This window comes from Vombatus ursinus, unplaced genomic scaffold (genome assembly GCF_900497805.2).
Source record: "Vombatus ursinus unplaced genomic scaffold, bare-nosed wombat genome assembly UNPS02014945.1, whole genome shotgun sequence".
Taxonomy (NCBI): Eukaryota; Metazoa; Chordata; class Mammalia; order Diprotodontia; family Vombatidae; genus Vombatus; species Vombatus ursinus.
Genome location: NW_020954723.1, coordinates 16,097,177 through 16,122,832, shown reverse-complemented (window position 1 = coordinate 16,122,832; position 25,656 = coordinate 16,097,177). Strand labels below are relative to the sequence as shown.

Genomic DNA, 25,656 nt, shown 5'->3' with positions numbered 1-25,656 from the left:
CTAGCTAGCATTTATATAGTGCTTTACAAATATTTCAGTTCATCCTCACGACAACACAAAGTTGGACAACACAGCAACACAAAGAGGATCAAGTGAGATAATATTTGTAGTTGGTTGGTTGATTGTTGTCCTTCCTTCTTAAAAAGGACCAAAATGATATCGAGTCAAATTACAGTGTGTCCGACTACAGCTGATCAGACCAATATGATCTCAGGATGCTCTACCACAGGTTGGGCACTAATAGTCCATGCGAATATTTGGGGTGGATTCTCTAAATTTTCGTATCTCATGTTTCTTTTGAGCTACTTCAATTCTGCTTTGCTCATAGAGCACAGCACCTTCTTTGATGAGGGCATGCCACACTAGGTGGTGCATTGCCAGTGACTTTCATGTCACAAAATCAATTCCAAATATTTGTAAAATGATTAGCAAAGTGCCTGGCACATAGTAGATACTGTATAAATACTTATTCACTTCCCCTTTCCCTTCCCTTCCCAATAACCCGGGGAGGTAGGTACTATTATTATCATCCCCATTTCACAGATGAAGAAACTGAGGCTAGAAAGATTAAAGGACTTGACCAGGATCATCCACCTAGTGTCTGAGGCAGGATTTGAATTCATCTTTTTCACTCCAGGACCAGCCTTCTACCCACATACATATCCTTGATGATACTTTTTACATCCATTTTCTTATATGTAAGTCATAGTTGGCAAAAACAATAGTAATTATGATAGCTTATCTTTATATAGGATGCCACCCATATCTTCATTTCTTACCAAGCTGTATTCTGGATCTACCATGACTAGAAACCTTTCTATCCTACTCCATCCCTAGCATTCACACCTTACTCCCTTTACTTATCTATTATTCAGTAAACTTACTTATCTACTATGCAATAAATTCCAGTGGCTCCCTATATTGCCTCCAGATTCAAACACAAATGCTGTTTGCCGTTCAAAGCCCTTCATAACCTACCTTCCTAGTCTTCTTACACCTTGCTACTCACCACATATTCTTTAATCCAGTGACACTGGCCTCCTGGCTGTTCAACAAACGAGGCATTCCATCTCTCAACTCCAGACATTTCCTCTGGCTCTCCCCCTATGTAAGCTCCTTCAGGGTAATGATTATATTTTTTGCTTGTATTTGCATTCCCTTTCCTACCACAGTATCTTGTACAAATAAATGTAAAATAAAATAAAAAACACAAGAGCCTAATTAATAAAAGTTGACTGACATTGCTTTATGTAGTTTGTAAAGCTATTTCCTCACAAAACTCTGAAAGTAGTGTATTATCTCCATTTTTAGATCAGGAAATTAAGGCTTAGATGTTAATTAACTTACTTAGAATCATGCTAGTAAGTAGGGAAGTCAGGATTTGAACCCAGACTTTTTGTTTCAGCCCAACACTTTTCATTTTACCATGTCATGAACAAGATTATAAACTTTTTGAGAGGCTTTTAATACTATTGCAGTAACCTCACAGAGCTGGGTAGACAATAGGCACTAAGTAAATAACTAATTGTGTTGCCTAAATTTTACATCTAACTGCAAATAGTTACCTAAGCAAACCATTAGGTTGAAAAAATTGTCGACATGGCACAATTTAATTTTACCATTCACTGAATGAATGGAAAAGCATTTACTAAGTACTTACTATGCTAATATGCACCAGGAATCACTGATGGACAATGGCTAGCCAATGACACATTGATGAGACTTAGCTCTGACACGCAAGCAATATTACCCTGAATCATGCATACTCCAGATCAAAATCCAACAATGAAACATTTTAAAAACTTTTTATTAACAGTTCATTTCTACAAAGATGGCCAGTGTGTAGACTTTATTACGTATGCACATGTAAAAAAATTAAACTGGTTATTACATAAAATCAATTACAATAGTGCAAGAAGTTACATTAAGTGAGAATGAATGATGAACAGTGTAAGAGCATCCTGACAGGTTAGAATTCATTACAGACAAGATAAGATCAGGAAGATTCAGAATTTGAGGGGGACTTAGACATTATCCAGCCCAATGCCCTTATTTTGCAGTTGAGGGAACTGAAGGGTCAGGGATGAAGTGACTTGCTCGAAGTCACTCCGGGGACTAAGTAGTAGAGTTGGGATTCCCTGCTTAGATCTTCTGATCACAAAGCCTTTCCAGTACATCGTGATGTATGCAAGAGGTAGACAGCTAAGTCACCCCTCCCCAAAATACTATTTCTAGTTTATCCCATGGAGGTGCCAAAGCAACCTTCCAGGATCTGTCATCCATCGAAAATAAAGATTACATACCTACTTGGCTTCAACTGTGGTTGTATCAGTGCTCGTAGAAACCTGTTTCACTTTGGAACTCTTGGACTCCTAGGCCTACATGGCTGTCAAAGGTGCTTGTCTCTAGTTATCATCTCCAGAGCCCTTCCCTTAAGACACTATATGGTATATGTACAGCTGGCCCTAAAGCACTCTGAGGTGAGGCTGTGGTGCTTAAGGCTTCATGAGATCACAGTATGGCTAGAATGGGTGCCCAAGATTACATCAAAGGCATAAAGTAAGTAGGGAGAGAAGCAGAGACTGGAATTCTTTACTGGATTTGAATAGTTCCAGGTAAACTAAAATTAACTCAAAGCATGCTTAAACACATCACAAATGAAAAAAGAAATGGTATTTTATAGACTTTGGCTGGCCACTGGTGAGATGTTTGTAGCTTAAAAAAACATTTCTAAGAGATTGGTTGGGTGAAGGATTTTCATAGATTCATGGATATAGAGCTGGAATGGAACTCAGAGTCCATTTGGTTGAGCCCTCTCATTTTATAGAGGCCTAGGGACTTGAGACAGTCCTAGAACCCAGGTTCTCTGATTCAAGCTTCTAAGACTTGAATAATAGACAATACTTTTGCAACAGTCATAGAATGTTAATATCTACAGATCTCATTTTCTTATAACCTTTTTGATGCTACAGGGGCAGAAGATATGCTATTCTTTTATCTGGATAAAAAGATAGGCAAAGTAGGTTGGAAGGGTAGAATATCTCTTGGTTTTTCTCTTTGTACAAAAGTACCCAGTATATTTACCTCTCTTCTTCCCCATCCTAAAAACTACATGTAGGAATATATAAATAAATTTGGGGCTAGGCAATATTAGCCTGATAAGGCTTTTCAGGGCCTAATGATGGCCTTTCCTGATTCAGTCAAATTAGAGGATGTTCTGGCTGCTTCTAATGCTCATGATTCCAATATTTTACTCAACCTCTTGGAGGGTAGGTCCCCTATAGGCACAGTGTTACCCTGCTACCCTTAGCAGTTCATGAGGTGTTAACTTTCCAACTAATTCTCCCCACTCCACTTTGACTCCCTGATTTCTCCTTATCTTTTTTTTGTATTAAAAAAATCTTACGGAGAACAATAAACTGCAGAATTTCCTATGTTCCCCCCCTGGGCAAATAGTAGCAGTTAGGGATGAGGAAATGTGGATCAAAGATTTAAGAGCAAGACAATTAATTTCTACCTGCATTATTGTTTTAAAATCCCTTGGTTCATAAGAACAGAAGAAATAACATACAGGGTCAGATCCATGATCCATCTATTGTCTTGGACACCAACTGACACCTAGGGACATTTTATGAAAGAATCATAAAAAATTGTAGCTGGCAGGAACCTTAGTGATCACCTGATTTGGCCTACTCATTTTACAGATGAAGATACTGAGGCCTAGAGAGGTGAAGTGTTATATACCATAATCACCATAATATACCATAATCATGTTAATCATGAGACTTTGGTCTTTACAAATTAAGGATGCACACTAACCATTCCCTTAGATCTATAGTGGATTATCATCTATGGATTTATCTAAACTTCTTTGACTGCCTTATGACCTCTCAAGGTAATGAAATCCTTACATTTAATCTTGCTATGTAAAGCAGTTTTTAAAAAAAAAGCAGTTGTTATGCAACAACTCATTCTCATAGTGTTTTGTGGTTCAGGAAGTACTTTTTAGCCCACACCAACCCTGAGGGGATAACATCTCCACTATACAGGAAGAAACAGGTGAAGCTCAGAGGTTGTGACTTGACCAAGATCATATGGCTTATAAAATTCAGAGCAGAGTCTCCAGACTCCAATATCCTGGCCTAAAACTACAGCTGTCATTGTTTGGCTTTGGGCTCATAATCACCCTTATGGCCTCAGTTCCCTCATCTGTAAAGTACAAGTAGTGATAGGGAAGGGCTTAGACTAAAATCTCTAAGATGTCCCTTCCAAGTCTAATATTCTATGATGTATTCTAATATATATGTATATACATACATATATATGTGTGTGTGTATACACATATAACCATACATATGTGGAGATACATATACATATATATATATACACACACATATACATATATATGCCTACCATTCTGATATTCTTTGATTTTGTGACTATGTCTATGTCCCACTTGTCCTAATTTTGAGTCTATCCTCATGAAGCCTGCTATTTTCCATTTGCCATTTTGGCTATGTTTTTCTGGAGTTCTGTAGTTCCATCATATCTTTCTGAAGTATTGACAGCCAGTCTGCATGTTAAACACCAGGTGTAACTATACCATGGTTTAAACAAAGTTAAGAAGATATTTTACTGACATTGCACATTGGACTGGTATATTTAAGGAACAAGTTACCATTTTAATTTAGGGACATGTGAGTCTAGAAGAATAAAGCAGAGGTCTCCTCACACAATTCAAATAGAATCTTACTGGTTTGGGGTTTTGAAGACTAAGTTTGGACCTAGAAATCCAGAGGAATCTGGAGAGACATTTATTCCTTCAAATTTTTAAACAAAAATGATGGATCTCAGAGTTGAAGGTGCTCTAAATAGTATAAAAACTTTATTCACCATGCTTCATGTACTATCTTTGCTAAATAGGCCAATTTCTAATTTCAACATCTGATGGCCTTATACAGCCTTTTTACTTTCAATTATTTGTTTAAAATACATGCACCTCATGAAATCCGTCATTACTCCCATTTTCCACGTAAAGCTTCCAGTGAGACAAAACATTCCTTCTCTTTTAATAAATAACTTCTGAGAAAGGTATACAACTTTCCATAAAAAGATACTTTTCTTTCCAGTAAAAAACAAACAAAAAATCTCAACCTGACCAGAGTAGGAATTACAAGATGTCAAAGCTACAGAGAATTGGCCCTTCAGAGAATTGGCACCAACAGACATGGGAACCAAACCAGCTTGGGAGATTGAATCAGATAGCCTTGGCCAAAGGCATTTATGTAGCTGCCAAGATTGGCTAGAGATTTTCCGTGTGTGTGTGTGTGTGTGTGTGTGTGTGTGTGTGTAGGTAGACATATGTAGTGGGGTAGGAGGGAAGGAGATTTCATTTTTAAATGCTTCTCTGTCTCTGAAAAATGTGGACCATTCAAATGTCCTATCCTCCAGGTTGCATAGAAATCAATTATAATACAACACTTACAGCAGCTTTAGTCTGTCTCCTTTCATAATCAATAGAACTTCTGAAAGCAGCCTAAAAGATGGTATTTATAAAGGAGAGAAAAAACAATTGTTTCAAGGTTTTGTTTGTTCTTTTAAAAGGTTTGAATTCATCCTACTCCTCTCTCCACTAAAATGATCTCTCTCTCTCTCTCTCTCTCTCTCTCTCTCTCTCTCAAATCAGGTAAGATTCTACTACATTATTTTAGTAGGGTAGAAACCTAAGATAAGAAAGTTATATTTAACATCTTGGACTGGTAATGAGGAACATCAAATAAGTAAAGTCTGATGCACCAAGGCAATAATTGTTCCACTAGGCCATCCCTCCTTTTCAGCTCATCTCTCAAATAAGCATTGTGATGTCTGGGTTCTCCTAAATGCAGGAGGGCCCAAACTGAGTCCATAGCCTTGAGCTGAGAAGGTATCTACATTTTATTATCTTTTGAATATAGTCACAAACAGAGAAGAGTTTATTGTATGAAATAAGTGCTGTTACCATTAGGTGAAAATTACAGCTGGGATATGGAAAGGGGTGGGAGGAGATTGATTGAATTCCTTTGGGAAATACAAGGCATTTCTTACTTTAGTATGAGCTTTTGCTGAGGCACAGGTGAGGCTTAATGAAGCTTCCATTTCCTTCTAGAAGGAACTAAAGGACAATTAGAAATAGTCAGGCAGAGACTTTTCCCTCCATGCTAACTGTACTTTTAGAAGTGAGAGGAAGAAAATATTTTGAGAATTTAAAATGCTTAATAGAGGCAAACTCTCTATTGTCCCCCTGCCCTCATCTATATCTCCCCCCAAAGAAGTAATAAGATAATGATTACCGATTTACTTCCTAAAGTCCTATTATACACTAAGTTCATTTAGTACAAGTGTTTGGGAAAATAAAGTTGTACTTCTGCCACCTCCCCCACTTCCCCCCCCCAAAACTGGATAAGAATAGAAATGATTTCACATTTGAAAGGTGAAAATGTCTTTATTTACATTTCATACGTGTTATGAGTCCTGGCAATTGTGAAAAAAGAAAGAATGAAAGTGACCAGAAATAACAAAAAAATAGACTGGCCAAGTAAGAGCCCTCAACCAAATGGTAAAATGCAAAAATGTAGATAAAATATAACAAATGGTCACTAGGAGTGAGAGTTTAGGGAGGAGGGAGTTAATGGTTCAAAAAATACCTGTCCTAGATGTGTTTTTTCATTAGGTCCTCCTGAGATCATTTCTTAGTCTTTTACTTGGGTTACCAAGTAAGGTACTAGACCTAAAACAAGGGAACTAAAAAAGCTTATAGCCTGTGGAATAGCTTGACCTGTTTTTTCTGATGAAAAAGTCTTACTCCATAATCTTGTGCCACAGGGAGGGCTCTTTGTAGTCATGTATAAATCCTCCTCCAAAGCAGTTAGTAAATTTTCACATCAGAAATGAAGGGTAATTTTCGAAAGCCATGTTCCTTAGGCCAGTCATACACAATGCGCTAAGCCAAGAAACCCCTAAATGGGGCTTAGGGTCATAGTATCCTAATGACTTCCGGATAAGTACAAAATTAATGTAAATATCTTTTTTTTTTTTTTCCTGAACAAATGGCAGCAGAAAGATTTTAGGAACTTTCTGTTCTTTCCTGGGGTCAAACAGAAAAACTCATTCCCTCTTCTGGGTGACAGCTCTTCAAATGCTTGCAGTCAGGTATCATTTCTTTTTCCAGGTTCAACATTCCAGGTTGCTTCAACTGATTGTCAGATGGCATAGTTCCCAAAGCCTGCATAGTTCTGGTCACCCCCTTGTGGACATAATCGAACTTGTAACTTAACCGGATAGTCCGGGTATGATCTAACTGGAGAGTGGGGTTTATCCCTGCCTTTTCTGAGCAGTATATTCTCTATTAATATAGTCTAAGATTGTATTAGCTTTTTAAAGCAGTATGACACACTGTTGGCTCATACTGACCTTACAATGAACTAAATCCACATATTTTTTTTTTCCTCCAACAATTTTTTTTTCCTTATTGCTATTAGGTTAGCTATATTTTTTTCTCTTCTTGTGTGATTTTTTTTTGAAAGCATGGGGTTTTATATTTATTTAGTTAATTTAACCTCATTTTTGAAGCCCATCAATTTTTAAAAAGTCTGGTTTGATTTGTCCAGTGTTCTACCTATCCCTAACAGTTTTGTGCCATCTGCGCACTTGCTAAAAGGTAGTGTGTGTTTTTCATTAGAAGGATGTTGCAGATGAGAAGACCAAGAAGGAGCAACCCCCCTCAGCCGAGAGGAAGGGAAAGCCAATTATGCTTTTGACAGGCAAAATTATGCTAGATGGGGGGAGGTGGAGGAGATGGCACCAAATGTGGCTAAGGGTAAGGGAAGTGCAAAGAAAATTTAGCGTCCCAAATGCAATGTCCTCAGAACCAGGATTCTATATTCAAAAACAAAAACATTCCTTCCCTCTACAAGACTGAGGTCTGTGCTACTATTAGATTTGTAAAAAAGAACAAATAACAACTTCATCATGTTACTGATACTTTGGGCAAGTCCATATAAGCAAAATTTTAAAAATATGTTCTAAAATTATTTTTAAAAAATTATTTTCAAGTGAAATGTAGGTGTTAAGGAGTACCTGTGTATCTACTCTGAAGTATAAATAAAGATTTTTGTCATTTTTATTTTTAAGGTTCTCCTAAATACAAACAGTATTTACTTCACATACAGAATGAAAGTGTTCCTCTCATGACTTGAATATAAACTGGTGACTAATGCCCTGGGCTGAAAAAGACTTTATTCAAATAAACTTTCTTTTCTTTCAAATGATTCCCTGGCACAGGACTGCTGATCTAATCTTTAAAAAAGGTACTCTCTTGGGCCTTTGTCTCTAATTCCTACCATGACCTAGTGTGAATAACCTTGTAAGGGAAAGTTTATGGAACTGAAATCTTAGAAGGATAAAGAAAGTGTTTCTAAAGTGAAGACTAAAAATGCTTTTGAAATCTTGTGTTGCTTAGTGTTCAGATTTAAAGTGTGAAGAGGCACATCAAAGGGGTCCAGATAGAAAGGAAGCCATATTGGTTTTACATCTCTTCTGAACTTAAGAGATGGAGAGATTAATACTTGGTGAATTTATCCCCTCAGGAACTGTGTCCCCACCCAATTCCCCAACACATACACATGTCTTTTTTTTTTTTTAAGGAAACTCACACAAGTGATGGAAGAATACGTATCATGGGGAAATATTCCAACTCTGAGATGGACGGAGTTATGTCTAAAGCAGTCTACATACCACACATCACTTCCGAAAGGCAAGCAGAGAAAAGTCAGAGAGATAGGCAGGCTTAATTGGACAGTTAGCCCCAAAGTCAATTGAACTACATGTTCAATGCATAATCTAAAGCCAACCAGCCTTGCCAAACCAACCACCATTCAGTTTCCTGTCTAAATCCAGGAGGTTGTGAGCAGGAAATTCCAAGACACTGCCACATTGATGAGTGGTTGTGGTAAAGTACTGACTTGTACTTCTATTAGGCAGGATGAGAAACCATCATTGCTTCGGTGCAACATGTCTTGTTCACTGTACCCCACACTCCTTGGGATTTTCAATTCTGTCGCCCTCAAAGTCCGATTTCAAATTCTGTTTCTGTTCAATTTCCACCTGCCAAGAAAATAAGTAAATTAAATAGGAAAGAATATAATAAAAGCAAAAGAAAAAAAAATCTCTTTAAACTCTAATTGAGGTGGTTATGGTATAATGGAAAGGGTGTTGGATTTGGACCTCGGTTCAAATCCTGCTTGTCATAACCTATATGACTTTGGGCCTCAATTTTCTCATTTGTAAAATGAGGGAGTTTTAGGCTAGGCTAAATTCCCTTTAATCCTGTTATGGTGTCTTGTCCTTTCTACCTTCACAATACCTCTTTTCTATTTCCTCCTCTGTCTACTCACATAGCCACCTCTCTCTTGCAGGCCTTCACAATTTGGCATTTTAAAAAAAATCTTTTTATCTTTTCCTGCTTTATTCCCTTCTACACATTCAATGATCCAGCCATATGGGCTTTCTTGCTGTTCCTAATGTTCTGGTGAAATGTGGGCAAAGGAGTGCTTATGTATCTATTCTGAAGTATCAAAAAAGAGGTTTTTTTTTTATTCTCAAGGTCCCCTAGGTTGATACAAGCAGTATTTCACACACATAGAATGAAACTGATACTCTCTCTTTCAACTCTGAGCTTTTTCACTGGCTGTCCCTCATTCTTGGAATGCTTTCTCTCCTCACCTCCGACTCCTGGCTTCCCAGAAGACTTGGGCTCAAATATCATCTTCAAGAGGCTTTTCCTAGTCTCTCTTCCTTCTGTTTCCCCCTTCCACTGTTAGTGTGTTCCCTCTGAGATTACCTCACATTTATATTGCATGTATCTTCTATGTACACAGTTTATGTGTTGTATGAGTTCCTTTAGGTCAGGGACCACTCCCCACCATGGTCTTCTTTGTATCTCTTCCTGGCAAATAGTAAATGCTTAACAAATGCTTGTTAACTGACTGACTGATTGACTAAATCTGTGATCATATGATTTGCTGTTGTCCCCAGTATCTTCTCCAATGAGTAAGGTTAGACGAAGATTAAATCCAATGATGAGAACACTAGGTAGGCAGTTTATAGAGAGTGGGGGTATTGCTATACCCCAGCTCCTTTCCCAGATCATCCCAGGGACCACCAGGCCCCTACTATTGTTCTTTGGGCATAGTCTAACCCAGTCAATAAATCTAAATGGGAGTGGAGGGGGGATGAAGGGGAAATCACAGAATTACAGATTTGAGAGGGAGCTTAGAGGTGATCTAGTTGAAAATTTCCTTCCCTATTTTAGAAGATGAGGGAACTGAAGCCCAGAGAAGTTAAATGAATTATCCAAGGCCACATGGGCAGAAAATGGAAGACCTAGGATTTGAACCCAGATTCTCTTATCACAAATTCATTCCTCTTTTTACTATCACATTGCTTCCTGTAGTTGTCAGTGTTAAAACATCTCTATAGCTCAAACCTGCTTATCTCTGCCTCAACCAGGATTACAGTTTATTGAATACCATCATAGTTCCTTAATACAGACTCAGGGCTTCAATACCCAGGCAGAAGCATAATTGGGGGGGGCAAAGGGCAAATGGTTTTTTCCCTATTTTCTCCATAACAACAACTCATATGTACATCATTTTTGGCTATTACAAAGCAACATATTCTAGCTGACCTGTATCTTTACAGGAATCCCTTCTAGAACACACCCCAAAGTGGTTACCTAACCTCCACATGAAGATCTCCATTTATGGGGGGTTAACATGCATTCTCTCATTTGTTCCTCACAATAATCCTGTGAAATAAGAGGTGTAAATATTATCATCCTCATTTTTTACAAATGAGAAAATGGAGGCCCAAAGAGGATAGGTCATTTGCCTAAGGTCACACAACTAGTAAGTGGCTTAACTAATAAATTGGGACTTAAAACTATGATAAGTTGGCTTTCTTATTCCAAATCCAATCTTCTTTCCCCTGAACCGTGAAGGAGCATATTTATTTCTTTGTCTTTGATTATTGGTGCTACAACTCTTCTCTGGAAACCTCTTGAAATCTAGACCCTTTTTCTTGATTTCCATAACCTTGTTATGAGACAAACATGAAAAGAAGGAGCTAGGGGATGATGCAGTGGTTAGAGTGCTGAGCCTGAAGTCAGGAAGACCTGAGTTCATATTCAGTCTCAGACACTAGCTGTGTGACTCTGAGCAAATCACTTAACCTATGTTTGCCTTAGTGTCCTTAAAATGGGGATAATAATAGCACCTACCTCCCAGGGTGGTTGTGAGGATCAAATGATATAATACTTGTAAAGCACTTAGCACAGTGCCTGGCACATAGTAGGTGCTATGTAAATGTTAGTTACCATTATTATAATTTCCAACATGGTTGACCTCTTAGACCCCAGACCTTTGGCTTCCTATCCACCATTGTCACCCAACAACTCCATGGGTCCTTTTCTAAATTCCTGGCCCTAAGATCTTCAATTTTTTCCCCCTAGGCTCCAATTATTGATCCTTATTCCTAGATCTTGGCAATCATTACCTCCAATTGATCATACTCAAGCATGATAGCCCATTGAAGACAACCATTACTAACATTTTTCTTACATAGCGTTAGTCATTCTAGTGTTTTGCAAAGCACACAGAAATGGGAGCACTGGACTTAGTATCAGAAGACCTAGATTTAAACCCTGTTTCTGACTATTACTGACTGGGTAAACTTGGGCAAGATGGTTAATTTTTTTGAGCCTGTTTCCTCATCTGTAAATTAGGTACAATAATACTTCCTCAAGCCCACTTGATTCTTATAATATTGTTGTGATGCTCAAATGAGATAATGTATGAGAAGGTGCTTTCTAAAATGCTAAGTCTTATACAAATGAAAGGTTTTTATTATTACAAATCTAGTGCAAGGGATAAAAAACACAACTTTAAGGACATATTTTTAACATCAAAGCCACAAGTACAATTAGTAAGCCTTGATCAAAAGCTAAAAGACTATAAAAAGGGAATCAAAATAAAACTCCAACTCCACTGAATCTGTGCTTTTCAGATCAAGACTGGGTAGGAGGACCTTAAAGAAATCATTATGGTCCCTTTTGCTATTTCTTAGACAGTTTCTATCTCTTTATCTAGTTAATAAGGAGCAAGCCTCAGCATCAATATATCACCTAGCCTCCATATTTTTAGATGTTTATTTGTAAAGGAGAGACTTTTCTGAAATATTTGCTTGAAAATTAACCACTATTTGACAGATATAGCTTAATTTTTCTCCTTTTAAAAAAGTGGTGATGGGGGGGGAGGAACTTAAATTTCTATAATGAAATTTTTCTCCTACAAAAGATATGAGGTTATTCTTCTTTTCCATGGCACAGAAGAGAAGGAAGATTTTCTCAGAGTTGAGAGAACCCCAGTGTTCTTGATTCTGTTACTTACTACTATGTAACCTCGAGGAAGTCACATAACTTCTCTGAGTCTCAGCTTCCTCTTCTGTAAAATGAAGGTGCTGGCTTGGATGATCGCTAAGGTTCTTTCTAATTTCAAAATTCTGTAATTCTTAATAAGAAGTTCTGATCTAATTAGATTGTAAACTCATCAAGGTCAGAGGCTGTAGAAGAGTTTGTGGCCACATGAAACTGAATGTTTAAGGGGTGGGCAAATCTGAACTTCAGTATTTGAGAATAGCATACTTTTAAAGCTATCAGAATGCCTTCTCTCAAGAAAAAGAAAGGGAGAATCCAATGTCAAAAGCAGGCATAAAATTCACTTTCATCGGACCATTCTGATTACAGGTCAACTGACTATCATGAGCCTCTTTTTCCCCCGGGAAGTTACATTTAAAAGAATCCCACCCCCGTAAGGTCAGTTGTTCTGGTGGTCTTATAAAGATCCTTCCTTTGTAAAGAGCCTCAATCTAAAGCCTATTTAAAATGAAAATATTAAGGCCTGATTGAAAAAATAAAACATTTTGGACCCATTTGGTAATATTTTATTGTTTTATCTCAAGCCCTTTCTTTGCCTTTTTAAAAAATCAAACAACTTCTGAATTGTAAGGTATATATGGTGCCTTTGCCTACATTTCCTACAAAATCCTGAAGCTTTATACTTGTATTGTAAAAGTGATGAGGAAGTCATATTGTGAAAGAGACAAAGATGTAGTGAGAACTTTTGTTAAGTCAAGTGGTATAAGGTTTACAATACTAGGATGTCATCATAAGGCTGTTCTTTATAGCAGCTCCAAGGATGTGATTTCATTGGGGTGGATATACCTCTTAGTATTAGATAATCATGCTTTTCTGAAGATGAAAATACTCATTGCCTTTGACCAACCTTCTGGTGATGAGTCTCGGAACACCATGTGGCTGGTCCCTAGATGACACATTCACATTTGCCAATTGTTTGGCCTGTTCTTGAAGCCTTTCTGGCTTGGTAGGACATAGCAGACTTCATACTCTGCCAGCAGAGCCTTAGAGACCTCAGAGACACCTCAATTTCAAGATGAGGTCACTAGAGTAGGTCTTGAATATAGTGGAATTTTAATGAACATCCTTGGTATTTCATGATACTCAGGTTTCAGGACAAAAAAAATAAAATACAGATGGACCAGCTGATACATGGAGAGATTTTTGTGAGTTTTAGGGCTGAAAAAAACATCCCACAAGAGGGAGCCCTTGTTCTTTCTGGTGGCTAGGGAATTTGGCATCAGATACATGAGATAATATGAAAGCACTTAGGTAAAAAAGTACCCTACGAAGGTAAGGAAGAGTTACAATTACTGTGCCTTGTACTCCATGAATTAACACTTCCTCTTCCCTTTTGGAAATTACTCTTACTATCTGATACCCAATCTGTCAGTAAAGAACTGTCCTAGCCAGGAAGATTTGTATGTATATCAGAAGGCTACAAATAAGGTTATTCTCTCTCTTCATGGCTTTGCTGCTATACAAGAAATTTCTTTAACCATTCACTTTTGTTTTTGTTAGTGGTGGCAAGTCAAAGGGGGCAGACTGAGCATTTCCTACCTTTACTCTCAGATTCACACAAACCACCCCTACAGCAACAATTTTTGATTTGGGTTCCCCTTCCCTGCTGCACAAATTACATCAGAAATCTCAAATATTTCCTCCACCATACTTCTATTCTCTCTTCTTTGGTAATGGTGGGAAGGCAAAAGTAAACATGAATGGGTGAGATAACTGAAAAAGAATTTGTAGAGAAACTAATATGTGGTAGGTACTGTGGATACAAAATATAGAGAAGCTTTTAATCCCCCTCTGCCTTTTTTTTAATTCAATCTGTCATTTTCAGTTATTTTTTCTGTTCTATTCCATGTTAAGCTACCCTTTCAGCATGAAAGCAGATTTCTCCATCTGTCATTTGTATCAAGGAAGAAGATGAAGAGATATAGGCTGGGGAAAACATTCCTGCAATTTCAACATCGTTGCTTTCATTGGTTTGGGTAAGTCCCATCACTGACAGAGACAGGCAAAAGACTTTACTCCTTAATACTCACTAAGTGAGTTTATTATAGCCAAAAAAATTCACTACCCTGAAGCTAAACGTTGGATGATAAGCCCTTGTTAACTTAGCATGACTAGCCAATCACTTAATCAATCAGAAGCATTTGAGTGTCTACTATGTGCCAGGTACTCTGTTAGGCATTGGTGACTGGGACTGCCCTGTGACTGGACAGGTGCTAGTGAAAGGGACTGGTCTGGGACTGGCTTGTGACAGAGACTAAATTGGACCCATGACATCACTCATTTAGGGAAGTTCTGGGAGAGAAAACTCCTTCCACCGATGCAGGTCAGCACTTTCTTTGCAACCTATAGCCACAGAGTAGCACTGAGAAGTTAAGTGACTTGTCTATAGGTGTTCCTGGTTTTGAGGCCCATTCTCTATTCACCGTGAAACAGCCCCACCCTCAAAGAGTTTACATTCTAACCCTTCTATCAGGCCAGACAACATGCATATAAACAAATAAACATATACACATGCATAATATACACATATAAAATATATATGTATATCTACACACATACATATAAGATTATATACTTGTATATTAAGTATGCTTATATACAAAATAAATATGAGGTAATTTTTTAGGGTGTGGGGTGGGCAATAGCAGATAGAGGAATTAGGAAAGGCTTCACACAGAAAGTCATACTTGAGCTGAGTTTTTGAAGGAAAGAAGAGATTCTAACAGGTGCAGGTAACAAGGGAGAAAGTTTCAAGAATGGGAGATAACCATTGCAGAAGCATGGAGATGGGAGATACTGTTTTGTAGAAGGAACAGAAGGAGAAGTTGGGCTGAATTGTAGAGAGCAGGGAGGAGAGTAATATATAATACAGTTGGGAAGGTGGATTGTAAAAGGCTTTAAAAAGACAAATAAAGGAGTTTGTATTTGATTCTAAAGGCAATAGGAAGCCTCTGGAATTTATTAAGTAGGGGAATGAAATGATCAGATCAGCACTTGAAGAAAATCATTTTGGAAGTTATTTGGAGGCTAGATTAAACTGGAGAGAAATTTGAGGCAGGGAGACCAATTAGGAAGCTCCTATCCAGGGGAGGTATCCTCAGAAGTCAGACCCACAGATTATTATTGGTTCCATACTCAAAACATTTTCAGCTTGATAAGACGTTAGGGTCGACTCTACCACTCCATGATGAGGCCTTGAACTAGGTAAGACTCTTGTGAAAGAGTGATGGTGAGGAAATAGACAAAAGCTTCTAGGAATGTTCATCAACCCCAAATTAATGCTACCTTGTAGCTGTAGTGTGCAGAATAGTTGACCCATTTCCTGACATCAGTCTTGTCTTCCACAGAGATGGATCTGACAGCGGCTTTGGAGGCAGAGGTGGTTGGCATGTTGAACTCAACATTTACGTGGCGGGCAAATCTGGAAGGCACTTCCCGGTCAGAGCCAAGTTCAAGGTGGCAGAAGAAGCAGTGAGGGTGGCCAGAAGCTAAAGAAAGGTAAGAGATCCAATGTTGAATTAATAATAACTCAACTCAGCACTTGAAGTTTATGAAACACTTTCTTTTTAACAACCCTGTAGGTAGAGAGTACAAGCATGATTCTCATTTTACAGAAAAGGAAACTGAACTCCCAGGAAGTGACGTGACTTGCCCCAGATCACAGGCAACCAGTGGCAGTGTCAGGACTCAAACCCAGGTCTTCTGATTCTGAATCTATTATTTTTTTCTAGGGTACTTGTCTGTCTCCTTCATGAACAACTCTGAATAGCCAATTTAAAACTAGAAGCATTTTGAGGACTGTCTGTAGGCTTTACAGCTGCACGTATTTTGAGAGAAGTCCTCGACACTAAATAGAGAGGTTGTCTCAGCTGCAAGTCATGCTCTGTGTATGTCCTACACCATTTGATGTAACATTATCTGATTACAGTAACTTGGTTTCCTAGTAATAAAGCCCTGGGCTGAAGAAAGAGGTCATTCCACATGCTTGTGTCATGATGGACAGTGGAACATAGCACAAATACTCATGAGTAAGAACTGTAAGATTAGGAGAAAGGAATAAAAGGGGCCAGCAGCTAACAGTGAGTTAATAAAGCATCAGTGACAGCCATCTGCAGTAAAAGGGTGGGTTTCCTTCTGTAGATGACTTTGGAAGGAGTATGGGATGGGAGAAAGATCACTGGCTCTGGAGTGAGAGGACCTGGGTTTGAGTCCTGGACCCTTGGATCCTATGTACTTCCTGTATGAGCTCAAGAAAATGACAGTCTTCTCCGAGCTTCAGTTTTCTCATCCATAAAATAAAAGAGGTTGGATTAGATAACCTCTGAGGTCCTTTCTGGAGATGTCTATGATCATATGATCCTAAATTACATATTCACAGAGCATTCAAAGTTATTTCTACCTGCATATGGAGGCATCAGCATACAGTAGGAAGGTAACTTTACTGGGTGTCAGACACCTGAGATCTAGTTCCAGCTCTATTGTGGCACCTTGCAGGGAGGGGATGGTGGTGGTGATGATGAATTACTTAACCTCCCTGGGCTTCTGTTTCATTATCTGTAAAATGAAGCATCTGGACTAAGTGATCCCTAAAGCCTTACAGCTTTACCATCCTATAAGTCCAGTCTAGTTCTAATCTGTCTAGATGGCAAGCTCTTGAAGGCAGGAATTGTCTTGAGCCCTGGAACCCATGGGGCTTCCTCCAGAGCAGATGCTCAATATATATTTGTTAATGATGATAATGTCAGGAGGCACAGTTTTAAAATATTTTTGAGCTTAAATATCAGGGTGTGTATTTTACTTATGATGCTTGTGTATCTTGCTTGTAAAGTAAGATCCCTTTGAGTCAAGGGATTTGTTCTCCTGTTGGCTATACAAAAGGCCTTGGGAACACAGGGTTCTGCCTGGAGCAAATAACAATATCTCTCCCATATACACACATTTCTTGAAATCCAAGCCAAAAGGAGGGGCAGAGTGAGTTTAGTTTCTTTGAGGTACTATCTGATTTTCATTAAGACCTCCAAGGTTTCTTTCAGGTCCTGGCATTTGGGCCAGAGCTCAATTTCATGGGTATAACCCCACATGGGTCTAAAATGAAAACAAAAAAATTCTTAGAGAATTAAGTCTCTTTCATAACCCCCCAATATGAATGCCACTCTACCCCCGACTCCAAATCTGATTATCTCACAAAATATACAGGATGCAGAGGGCACTGTGGAAGAACTGACAAAAGTTTGTAGGGGTTGACACCATAATTACTACCTATAGATAAACATAATCACAAGACTTTTAAACTGGCTTCAACTCCAATACTTCAAAGAGTTCATATATCTGGGTACTCCTTTCTATAGAACAGTTCACAACCTCCCATACATTAGTAAATTGTTTTATGAATTACTGTGGCCAAAAAGAAAAAAAAAATCATCACCTAGTCATCAACAGACTGGGGATGAACCTTCTTGATCATGACTAGGGTACTCCTTCAACTAGATGTGCAATCTGTTTCTTGTCTTGGGTTGGATTTACCAGAGCTTGCAGTTGAGTTGCTGGTGGCCTCAGTTTCAAGAAACCAGTGCTAGGTGGAAGGGACTGGGACTGGATGGAAACTATGATTTTACCGATATAGGGGAATTCTGAGGTGAGGAAATTCCCTTCAGCAATGAAAATCAGCACCTTCTTTATAATTCATAGAGTAGCCTGGAGCACTGGGAGGTTAGATGACTCGCCCATGGTCATATGGCAAGTATATATCAAAGAAGAGACCTGAACCCAGCTGTACCTGGCTTGGAGGCCAGCTCACTTGTCATTATGCTCTGAAACTTCCCTAGGTACTAGGGAAACAATGATAAAAGAAAATGTTTCCTGCCCTCAAGGAGTTTACATACTGTTTGGCGAGACTACACAAACAAAATTATGTAAAAAATAAATGAGGTAACTTGCGAGGGATGAGCAAAAACAGATGGAGGAATCAGGAAAGGATTCATGTAGAAAATGATACTTGAGCTGAGTTTTGAAGGAATTGAGAGTTTAGGAAGCAGAGTTAACAAAAGAAGCTCCAGAGCAGGATTTTAGCAAAGAACTCAAGTGGAAGAGACCTCAATCCAACTCACTTAGGCCCAGAGACATTAAGTGATTTGTCCAAGGTCACACAGTTTGAAAGAGACATAATAAAGGCTTAAATCAGGTCTTTTGACTGTCTGCCCAATGCTCCTTTTTCTGTGTTGTGTTAACTTTTAAGTGCATGGGAAAACACTGGGGGTGGGGATAGGGAGGAAGACTGACACTAAGGGTGTAAGTATTAGTTTTCTTCAATGACCTATCATGCTTGGGCATGGTTAGTTAAGGATTATTACTGCCAGGATCTAGGAATAAGGATTCAGAACCTAGACACCGGAAATGAGGTGAAGGTCTGAAAGCCAGGAAGTCTGAGCTTGGTGCAAAGAGTCAGTAGTGAGCAGTAGTAAGGAGTAAGCTAAAGGTTTGGGATTCAAGAGGTCGACTGTGCTGCTTCCAAAGGGACTTTAACTTAAAATGAAAGAAAACTGATCACTGCCCTCCCCAATCTGTCCACCCAGGGGTATGAGTTCATTTCTCTGGGAGACAGAAATTTGGAACTGTCCATCCTCACATTCCCAAAGCAAACAATTCTAGCTTTCTCTATTGGTCAGAGCAGGGCTTTTTAATCTCAGAAATTGAGAACATACACACCCGCCCTCCAAGGAAAATATTATTTGGTGAAGTATTTGTTTTGCTCCATTTCACATATTTAAAATATCTCAAAAGTGTTTATAATGAGTAATATTTGGAGAAATTACTTGGAAAACTTTGATTCATCCAGGAGCCAAGATGGCAGAATAAGAGGTGAGTCGCTCTTACCCTCCCTTATTAACCTCTGAAAGGCCAGAAAATATCATCCCAGGAAAAACCCTGGAACAGCTGAACCAAAAGAAAGATGGGGTGCAGCAGTCCAGTAGCCCAGGTAGCTTGAGGGATTAATGGGAAAGACCCCTCTTGCCCTGGGGGAAGGGAAACAGTACAGAATGGTAGGCATTCCAGCAATCTAGTGGAAAGCCCTACCTCAGCATACCAGGAGATCTTGAAGCCGAAGTGGTGGAGCAGGCAAACACCAACACCTGGACCCCCAAGTGCATTAGTGAGGGCAGGGGAACCAGTGGAAACCAGCTCAGAAAACCACCAGGTGCCTCGGCATTCTACAGCAGTCTCCCTGTACCTCAGCAAAACTCTGTGAAATGCTCCAAGGGACCCCAGGCGGATAAACATCCTGCAACATCCATCTGAAAGGAGCTGAAGAAAGTGAAAAGAAAGGAGAAGCATGCAACCTCCAGGAGCCAGACTACCCAATCCCGCCCCTAGAGTTCCAGTGTTGCTGATTCCAGCCCAACACCAGGTAAGCTGTCAGAATCCTACAGCCTCCAACTGCCAGCACTGGAGGCCCAAGCACACAAAGCCAGTGACCAGGCCCTAGGCTCCCAACACAAGAAGCTTGGGTCAGTGCCCTCTGCTCCCCAGCAAGAGAGTTCAATCTCTTTAAAGGCCAGGAAATAAGCAAACACTGTGAGCAAAAAGAAACGAATGATAGATTCTTATTATGGGAAGAGTGAAGATCAAGGCAGAAATTCTGAAGAGGACAACATTATCAACAAACCCACATATGAAACCTCAAAAAGGAATATGAACTGGTCTGAAGCCCAAAAAGCCTTTTTAGAAGAGCTCAAGGAGAATTTTAAAGGCAAATGAGAGAGGTAGAAGAAAAAATGGGAAAAGAAATGAGAGGTATGCAAGAGAGAGTCAACAACTGGAAAAGGAAGGACAAAAATTAACTGCAGAAAACAAGTCCTTAAAAAATACAATTGGCCAATTGGAAAAAAAGTACACTGAAGAAAACAAGTCCCTAAAAAATACAATTGGCTAAATGGGGAAGTAGGTACAAAATCTAATAGAAGAAAACAATTTGTTAAAAATTAGAATTGGGCAAATGGAAGCTAAGGACTGACTCTATGAGAGAGCAAGAATCAGTCAAACAAAAACAAAAGAATGAAAAAATAGATGAAAACGTAAAATATCTCATTGGTAAAACAACTGACTTGGAAAATCAATCCAGAAGAGACAATTTAAAATTTATTGATCTACCTGAAAATCACAATGAAAAAAAGAGCCTGGACAGTATCTCTCAGTAAATCATCAAGGAAAACTACCCTGAGGTCCTAGAACCAGAGGGTAAAATAACCATAGAAAGAATCCATCAATCACCTCCTGAAAGAGATTCCAAGTTGAAAACGCCAAGGAATATAGTAGCCAAGTTCCAAAATTACCAGGTCAAAAAGAAAATACTGCAAGCAGTCAGAAAGAAACAATTTAAATATCATAGAACCACAGTCAGGATTACACGGGACCTTGCAGTTTCTACATTTAAAGACCATAGGGCATGGAATATGATATTCCATAAGGCAAAGGAGCTTGGATTACATCCAAGAATCAACTACTCAGCAAAAATGAGCATGATCTTTCAGGGGAGGAGATGGATATTCAACTAAATAGGGTACTTCCAAACCTTCCTGATAAAAAGACCAAAGCTCAACAGAAAATTTGATCTTCAAATACAAAACTCAATAGAGACATAAAAAGGTAAACAAGACAGGAAGAAACAACATGTTACTAATAAGGGCAAACTGTTTATATCCCTACAAGGGAAGATGACACTTGTAACTCTTGAGAACTGTATTGTTATTACACCATGTTATAGGGATATACATAAAGGGAGTGGGTATAAGTTTACTCTGATGTAATGATAAAGAAAAAAATCTAATCAAGTAGGTTAAATGGATCCAAGTAAATGGATTAATCTGATCTAATGATCTGATGTACTGAAAGAAAAGGAAAGGAGGAGGCAGACAAGGGTAAATTACATTACAGGAAAAGGCACAAAAACCTATTACAACAGAGGGAAAGAAGGGAGGGAGATGAGCATTGTTTGAACCTTACTCTCATCAGATTTGGCTCAAGAAGGGAATAACATAATCAGTTAGGTAAAGAAATCTAACCTGCCCTATAGACAGTAGGAGGGAAAAGGGGAAAGAAAAGGGAAGGGCTATAGAAGGGAGGAAAGAAGTAGTAAGGGTAAAGAGGAAGAAAAGGGAGGGGCTAATAGAAGGGAGGCAGGACTGAAGGAGGCAGTGGTCAAAAGCAAAACATTAGTGAGGAAGGAAAAGGAGAAAGAAAAGCATAAATGGGGGGGGAAGGATGGAGAGAAAGACACAGATAGTAATCATAACTGTGAATGTGATATATGAATGTAATGGAATACTAGAGGAACTTCAGAGAAACCTGGAAAGACTTGTATGGTCTGATGCTGAGTGAAGTGAGCAGAACCAGAACATTGTACACAGTAACAGCCATGTTGTGCAATGACTAATATTGATAGACTTAACCCTTCTCAACAACAGAAGGATCTAAGACATCTCCAAAGGCCTCATGATGGAAAATGCTATCCACATCCAAAGAAAGAACTATGGAGTTTGAATGCAGATTGAAGCATACTATTTGCCATTTTTTTTCTTCTGTTATGTTTTGTTTCCTCTTTCTGGTGGTTCCTCCTATTGGTTCTAATTCTTACTTACAACATCACTAATGTGAAAATATGTTTAATAGGAATGTATATGTATAGCCTATATCAGAGTGCATGCCGTCTTGGGGAGGAGGTGTGAAAGGAGGGGCAGAAAAATTTAAAACTCAAAAGCTTATGGAAGTGATGATAAATCAAAATAAATTAATAAAAAAAGAAATAAAAAAGAAAACTTTGATTCAGTCTTCAGGAAACTAAAGAAGGGTAAGTATAGTACTGTAAATTTCAACATTCAGAAAATGAATTCACTAGAATGTAGCTATTAGATGTTGCACTTAAGTTAGATTACTATAAAGTATAAAATAAGGGAATTTATTTATGATTCCCTAGCAACTGAAAGAATAACTTTCTATAAGCACTTCTATTGTATACTTGCAAGATAGATTGAATAATGTGACTTTTCTAAGTTCATGACACTATTGTGCAAGCCCCTATAAATAAACAATTGATCATTCTACAATTTTTTCCCCCAAACACAACCTGTTCTACAGTGTGGTACACTGGTGGTAAAATTAATATAATCTAACCTTTTTCTGTATGTTGAGCACAAACTGTTACTTATGCCACATACATAGGTAAGTAGCTATTACGGCTGGCATGGTATCAAAAAATGACTAAGAGGTGGAGAAATACATTATTTTCAATACTAATAAATGAATAGATTACCAACAGCATGATGTAGTGGAGTAGTTTTGGAAGAATTATTACAAAGGATCTCTTCTCATTAAATGACTCAGTATAATAAATATACAAATGTACCTTCTAAAGACTGAATAAGTAGTATCTTGCATGCTATTTTTGAAATATATGTAGATTTTACCATGATTAACAAAACAAAATCATTTATAAACATTACAGAACTCATAAATCATTATGTACATTCTCATTCAATGGATAGTAATAGTACCACTGTGATGAAGGGGTACAATATGTTTTTTGAGATTAAAACTGTCCTCATACTTGAAAAGGCTGAGAATAATTTGTGTGATGAAAAGAGTTATCCACTAGGAAACAGGATCCCTGGCTCTGCTACCAGTTAGCTATGTGACCAAGATGTCACAAGTCACCTCACATCTTTAGTCCTCATTTTTCATTGTAAAATGGGTATGATAATAATAACAATGATAAAATTATATTTGTTTTGTGCTTTGAGTTTTTCTTTTTCTTTTTTTGCTAGGCAATGGAGTTGACTTGCCCAGGGTCACACAGTTAGTAAGTGATAAGTGTCTGAAGCCACATTTGAACTCAGGTCTTCGACTCCAGGGCAGTGCTGTATCCACTGGACCACCTAGCTGGCCCATGCTTTGAGTTTTTTGAAGTACTTTCCTCATAACAATCTTGTCAGTCAATTAATTAGCATTTTAAGTGCCTACTATGTGCTAAGCACTGTGCTAAGTGCTGGGTAAGTAAAAGTATTATTCCTTTTTCACACATAAAGAAACTAACATACAGAGAAGTTTTTTAACTTCTTTGAGGTCACAGCTAGCTCTGGGGATCAAATGAAATAGTGTGGGTGACAGTGCTTTAAAACTACAAAAGTATTACTTAAATGTTAGCGATTATTATTTTTGAAATTAGACAGTGTCCAAATCCTGTCTACCTTTTTATTTCATATTTTTTTCAATGATACACTTCATTTTAAACAGATACTTCCCAAAAACTGAAACAAACCCTCCCCATGCTCACAAAATGTATTTCCTCAAAACGTGAAGCAAAACTGTCTAATACTATGACTGTGACAGGTAGCACCTGCCATCTTTTTATTTAGTTTAACAATTGTTATTAGGGCAGCTGGGTGACTCAGTGGATAGAGTGCCTACCAGGCCTGGAGTCAGGAAGCTCACCTTCCTGAGTTCAAATCTGGCCTCAGACACTTACTAGTTGTGTGACCCAGGGCAAGTCATTTAATCCTGTTTGCCTCAGTTTCCTCACCTGTAAAATGAGCTGGAGAGGCAATGGCAAACTACTCCAGTATCTCTGCCAAGAAAACCCCAAATGGGGTCATGAAGAGTCAGACAAGACTGAAACAACTGAACAATAACAATAACAACAAAAATTAGAAAGGAAGGATATATGTTTTCTTAGCTTTCATAATAGGGTACCAATACTACATGTACTAATTGATGTACCTTTTCCTAATGGCAGAAACATAATGAGTTTATTCTTAGTTCTTATTTGGTCTGATAGAAACTAGAATTCTAGTTCCTATTCAGGGAAGAAATTTAAAAAAAACAAACATTCGTTAGGGTACTGTCAAGGGTAATATTCATGCTTGTTCAGAATTAATTGGGAATAAAGCAGAAGTTCTTAAACTGGAGCCCATGACCTTGTTTTTTAATGCTTTGATAACTATTTTAATATAATTGGCTTCCTTTGTAATTCTATGCACTTAAAAATATTCTGAGAAGGGGTCCATAGGCTTCATCACATTGCTAAGATGGTCCATGACACAAAAAGAATAAGATCCCCCCAAAGGTTCTTTGGGGCTAGGATGGGAAGAAGTTTTAAAAAGTAGTAGATTTAGAAAGATGGTGGAAAATGAGGTAGATGTTACCAATAGTTTGGAACCTTGAGGTCTCTTGTCAAATGTCTGGATTACTGTAACCTTAAAAGGTCCCTGGTGAAGTTAGGTGAAGCTTAACTTAGGCAGAAACAGAAGAAATATTGCCATTAGGCTATACCACAGTCTACCTGGATATAAGGATTTTGGGAAAGAGATAAAAGCCCCACATGGAGGCATAACTTAGTAGTGATGGGTGAATTAAATTATGTGGACATCGGTTCTCTCTCCCCCACCCCTTTTCTTCCTCCTCTTCCTCTTCTCCCCTTAACTCTCTCCTTTCTCCCCTTACAATCATTTCATCCTTCAAAACGTGAAGAAACCACTGGACCTTTTAATCTGAACCTAATCCTGACCAAAAAGGTATAATCAAAAATATCTGCTGATTGCTTAGTTATGAAGGATGTTTCCCCTTCATCATTTTTTGCAGTTTGGGAAAGAAAAGAAGAAAGCTGAACATAGTTTGATGTGCACCTTAGGTTTTTGAAGAGCAGACTTCAAAAGGGTTCAGAGAAGGGATAAATAGGATCCTATGGACTAAGTAAGCTATGACAGAACAGAATCCAAGAGAGGGGTGAAGCTCTCAAGAATGAAATTCTGAGGTCACAAATAGAAATAATTCCAATGAGGAGGAAAAGGGAAAATGGAGGCACAGGGAACTCACTGACCAACCTAGATTTTAATGAGATGTATACCAAAAAATGGAAGCCAATGCAGGCAGTGAAAGATAAGATCAAAAATGTGGCACAGCCCTCTAAGAATGGTGTCAGGAGCACTTAAGTTCAGAATGAGATGAGGCTTGTTGGGGATGCTTCTTTGATATTCTGATAGTTTTATGACCTCACTGATAATGGCAATACCACTAGTTGTGCAGACTGCATCTTATTCTGTCTTCCAATTAATCCTTTCCCAAGGACAATCCAGCTC

General features: G+C 38.4%; 1 protein-coding gene across 4 annotated transcripts in view; it reads right to left on the bottom strand.

Moving 5' to 3' along the window:
• Positions 1-6,461: 6,461 nt before the first annotated feature.
• STON2 (stonin 2) overlaps positions 6,462-25,656 on the bottom strand; it is a 185,460-nt gene continuing 166,265 nt past the window's right edge. For all 4 annotated transcript variants that reach the window (XM_027844755.1, XM_027844757.1, XM_027844758.1 and 1 more), the window contains exons 6-7: positions 15,815-16,017; positions 6,462-9,141 (exon numbers count right to left, since the gene is read on the bottom strand). In XM_027844755.1, coding sequence (XP_027700556.1) covers positions 9,058-9,141; positions 15,815-16,017 — 287 coding nt within the window. In that variant the 3' untranslated portion in view covers positions 6,462-9,057. The remainder of the gene's footprint in view (positions 9,142-15,814; positions 16,018-25,656) is intronic.